The sequence below is a fragment of the Triticum dicoccoides genome, chromosome 1B (genome assembly GCF_002162155.2).
Source record: "Triticum dicoccoides isolate Atlit2015 ecotype Zavitan chromosome 1B, WEW_v2.0, whole genome shotgun sequence".
In the NCBI taxonomy this organism is placed as follows: Eukaryota; Viridiplantae; Streptophyta; class Magnoliopsida; order Poales; family Poaceae; genus Triticum; species Triticum dicoccoides.
The window spans coordinates 12,562,735-12,566,864 of record NC_041381.1 but is presented as its reverse complement, the minus strand read 5'-3'; the positions used below and the strand labels follow the sequence as shown (position 1 = coordinate 12,566,864).

At 41.4% G+C, this 4,130-nt stretch overlaps 1 protein-coding gene and 1 long non-coding RNA gene across 2 annotated transcripts; both read left to right on the top strand.

Annotated features, from left to right (window-relative positions):
* Positions 1-991: 991 nt before the first annotated feature.
* LOC119299414 lies at positions 992-1,928 on the top strand. The gene is made up of 4 exons (XR_005146199.1): positions 992-1,054; positions 1,149-1,205; positions 1,397-1,480; positions 1,587-1,928. It is a non-coding gene; the product is annotated as an uncharacterized LOC119299414 (long non-coding RNA).
* A 907-nt stretch (positions 1,929-2,835) lies between these two features.
* LOC119349978 (probable glutathione S-transferase GSTU6) lies at positions 2,836-3,487 on the top strand. The gene is made up of 3 exons (XM_037618048.1): positions 2,836-2,848; positions 2,903-3,033; positions 3,122-3,487. The coding sequence occupies exons 1-3, from the start codon at positions 2,836-2,838 to the stop codon at positions 3,485-3,487; spliced, it is 510 nt and encodes a 169-aa protein (XP_037473945.1).
* The last annotated feature ends 643 nt before the right edge of the window (positions 3,488-4,130 follow it).

Here is a 4,130-nt window from a genome sequence, read left to right as displayed (position 1 = left end):
TGGTGCGCCATTGCTAGGGTTAGCAATGGCGCACCAGGGAGGGTGCGCCATTACTAACGTCTCATACACACAAACACACCCCCTGGATCGCCATTTAGGTTTAAAAAAATAAAAGATTGAAAAAAAATTCAAAAAAATAGATGCCCATGTGTTATGTGTTCTAGTTGTTAGGAAAATTAACAAACATGAATTTTGATTTTTTTTTTTTTTGCAAAAGGCCGCCGTGTTTCCGTAAAATGCCGTAACTTTTGCATACGACCTCTGCTGAAAAAGTTTTTTATATGAAAAATCATCTACTCGAAAAGTTACGGAGTTCAGTCTCTCAGGAGTTATGGAGTTCTCTGCTGTAGTAGTTGGTGTCCACTGTCCATGACATGTTAGTCCCAGTCTTTTGTCAGTTGAAGATTAGAAGTGATATTACTGGTATTCTACGGTATAGACTCCTTTTGATAACTGGAAAGGGTCAACGCTGTGTTTGAGAATCAAGAAAAAGTATGTCATGTGTATTTGCTATTTCTCAGCTCATATAGGCCTCAACCGTATCTGTCTAACTCCCAACAGTAATTATCCCGATGTGAACCAAGGTTAATAACATGTACTAGGTGCCATGTTTATTAAACCACAGGGCTTTTGGGTAAGGTCAAATCTAGTGCTTGAATGACCAATGAAAATGTTTATCCCATTTTGGTCCTTAAAGTGTTGAGACAAGCATAATGATGTCATTTGCATGTGACCAAGTGCTCAGCTGAACCAACAGACTATTCTTTTTTCCGTATCCATCAAATGCCCCCTGTTTGATGAACTAATGCTACTACATCATGATAATTGATCTCTTTACTTAGTTGTTTCGGTTTTGTACCATCTTTACGAAGTTTATGGATCTTTTAGCCATGAACTTTATCTGATTACTTGTGTCTCTTGACAGTTTCCATGGAAAGAAGTGTTCCTAATGCCCGTGCAGTGGTATGCTTTAGCCCTTGGTTTATTTGCCTCGATAATCGCACCATTCGGTGGATTTTTCGCAAGTGGCTTCAAGAGGGCTTTTAAAATAAAGGTGTGTACTGCCTCATTATCGTTGCTGTCTCGGGGAATACTGAGTATGAAAATTATACAGTTTTTACTTCCATTAACATCTTCAAATTTTATAGGATTTTGGCGACAGTATACCTGGGCATGGTGGAATCACCGACCGAATGGACTGTCAAGTAAGTCACCACAAAGAACATTTACATGCTAGCTATGAAACATATATATGCATATAGCTTATTGTTTAGAGTAAAGAGGAAATTACTGAGAAGACTTGATTATGCAAAGTTGAATGAGTGTGTTTATGGTTCAATATATATCCTGTGCAGTTTAGCTTAAAATAACATTTGTTCTCGTATATTTTTCCCAGATGGTTATGGCAGTTTTTGCATACATATACCACCAATCGTTCATCTCGCCCCACAATTTCTCTGTTGACGCAACCTTGGATCAGGTCCGTATCTATCGCACCTGATTGGTTTTCGTTTGATCTTATTATTGTCCTTCTCATCTTGGTTCTCATCCAGCCACATTCTACCTTCTTTTTTGCCACCATCCAGATCTTAAGAAACCTGACGTACGAGGAGCAGAGAAACTTGTATGAGCAACTCGGGGAGATGTTGGGCAACTTATGCAAAGCTGATAAACTCGCTGCTTGCTTATGAAAAGCACACAACACAAGACAGTAGGCTGGCTGTGTATGTATCTATTTGAGCGCTCGCTCGGTTCGCCGCCATGAATGTAGCTCTAGATTCACCGTGTACAGCGTCGTCGTCGTCGTAGCTCCTCTGTACCCTTGTGATGGGAGTGATGGTGTCCTTGTCGAAAACATTGTACAGAATGGATGTATGGACTGTGGTTGATAGGGCTAACTAATTTAATGAGGTGCTTGATTTGCTGTGGACTTATGTTGCTTTTAATCGCCCACTGCTATTGATTTATTAATTTGCCCGTTGTGCTCGTTATTCGTAATCGGAGATGGAAAACATATATTCCTGTAAACCGTCACTTTGTTTGTTGGACCATATAAAATATTTGGAGTGCTGCATACAAAATATTTGAAGTCTGCATGTTTCCGTTGCCCCTCATCTACATTAACAATATCTACTACTCTCTCCGATTCATTCAAAATAGTTTGAAGTTCAAGGTTTGTCCTAAGCATCTTTTAAGTTTGACTAGGATGTGGCATGGCAAATTGTTTGATGTCACATGTTTTTGCATTTCCTATGTTGCACTATATATGTTCATAATATAAGCAATCTGCATCAACACCCAAATTGCAAATTCATATTTTGCAGAGATATTTGGGAAGGGATGGATGCACTATTTGGAGTCTATTAGGCATTTGACTTGTTCCGACTAGTATGTAATTACAGTGTGTAGTGCATGCTTGAAGTTTGTGTGACTTAAGTACTGATATTATGGGATGGTTCATGTCCTTATCCAAGACTAATCTTGAGTTGGTTCAGGACGACCGGCAGGGGATGTCCAGGACTCTGATAATCTGTTTACTTTCTCACATTCTTCTCCAAGACATGACTAATGTCTTGAGAAGCTCCAAGACATGACTAGTGACTAATGTCGTTTTAGAGCATTGTAATTGGGACTCTAATAAGGTAGCTCATGTGCTAGCGCAAAATGGCCGTGTTGATCCACCAAACTTGTGGTTGGACTCACCGCCCTCTTTTATTTCTCAACTATTAGCAGATGATGTAAGCGTTATTTGATTTAATAAAGCTAGCCATGATGGCTTTCCCCTAAAAAAATGTCTTGAGAAGCTTGACATGAAAGTTAACTAATCCGCAAGCGATGACCCACTTATGTTGGTAAGCTTTGTACAAAAAGTCCATTCAATGTTTGCGTACCTTAAACTAAGTGATTGTGGAGTCGGTCATCATAATTGAGTACATCGACGAGGCCTTTGGCAGCACCGGCCCCTCCCTCCTGCCCACTGACCCCTACGAGCGTGCCATTGCTCGGTTTTGGGTAGACTACATTGACCACAAGGTTTACTCTTATATTGTCTCATTTGAGTTGTTGATTTCACGTCTATGTATGTGGAGAGTTGATTAATGATACTGTTTGGCGCATGCAGCTAGTCATCCCGTGGAAAGTGGCGTTCACGGCCAACACGGAGGAGGATAAGGCCGAAGCGATAAAGCAAATATTAGCGGGGGCGAAGGTGCTAGAGGGCGCTCTCAAGGAATGCTCCAACGGGAAGCCCTTCTTCGGCGGTGATAACGTTGGATACGTGGATATAGCACTAGGCGGCCTTTTGGCGTTTCTGCAAGGAACTGAAGAACTATGTGGTGCCAAGCTCTTTGGCACCACGGATACCCCACTTCTACTTGCTTGGGTGGAGCGCTTCACCGCACTGGACGCTGCCAAGGTGGCTCTGCCGGACATCAATAAATTGGTTGTGTTTGCAAGGACAAGGCGGCCCGGATTGCTGCTACTATAAATGTATCTGTCAAGAACTGAGCCAAGCAGTTTTGTCCGTTAAATAATATATGTTGTATTATTATACTTATGTCTGTTGAACAATATATGTTGTAGAGTTATGCATTATCTCTCGTTGGTGTCACTGTCACAAATGTCATGTATGAAATATTGTACGGAATAAGGAACTTGGTATGTTCCTTGGTTATAATATATATCTTTTTTTTACAAGATTTCTTTTCTTCTCTTCAACGGAGATGGAATTTGGAAGGAGAGCATGTCCATCTTTGTTGGCGATGACTATGAGTGCCCCAACTCTGCCAAGCCACAAAGGGAGCTGTGAAAGAAAACACCTTCAACACCAACTTTCACGATCTGGTAGTTCAGAACTTGAGATTCAACAAAAATGCACCTTGATATATAACTCCTCTGCAGGGTTTTACAATATCTCGACATATGATATGAGCCGAAGGATGACTATTCCAAGTGTATTGTCATCTCATGACATTCTCGCTATAGTGAACCAGATGACTATTCTGAGTGTGTTACCTGTCCATCTCCTTCAAGGAGCCGAGATGGCGGCTATTGATTGCGTCACCATCGGCCGCCTACTCGGCTCCTCGAAGAATCCTCCACCGGCCCCAAAATCTCCTAGCTTGACGGGG

Bases quoted from the DNA above. Each gene is read 5' to 3' on its own strand.
- LOC119349978 (XM_037618048.1), top strand. The intron at 3,034-3,121 runs GTTTACTCTTAT...TGGCGCATGCAG, and splicing joins TAGACTACATTGACCACAAG to CTAGTCATCCCGTGGAAAGT.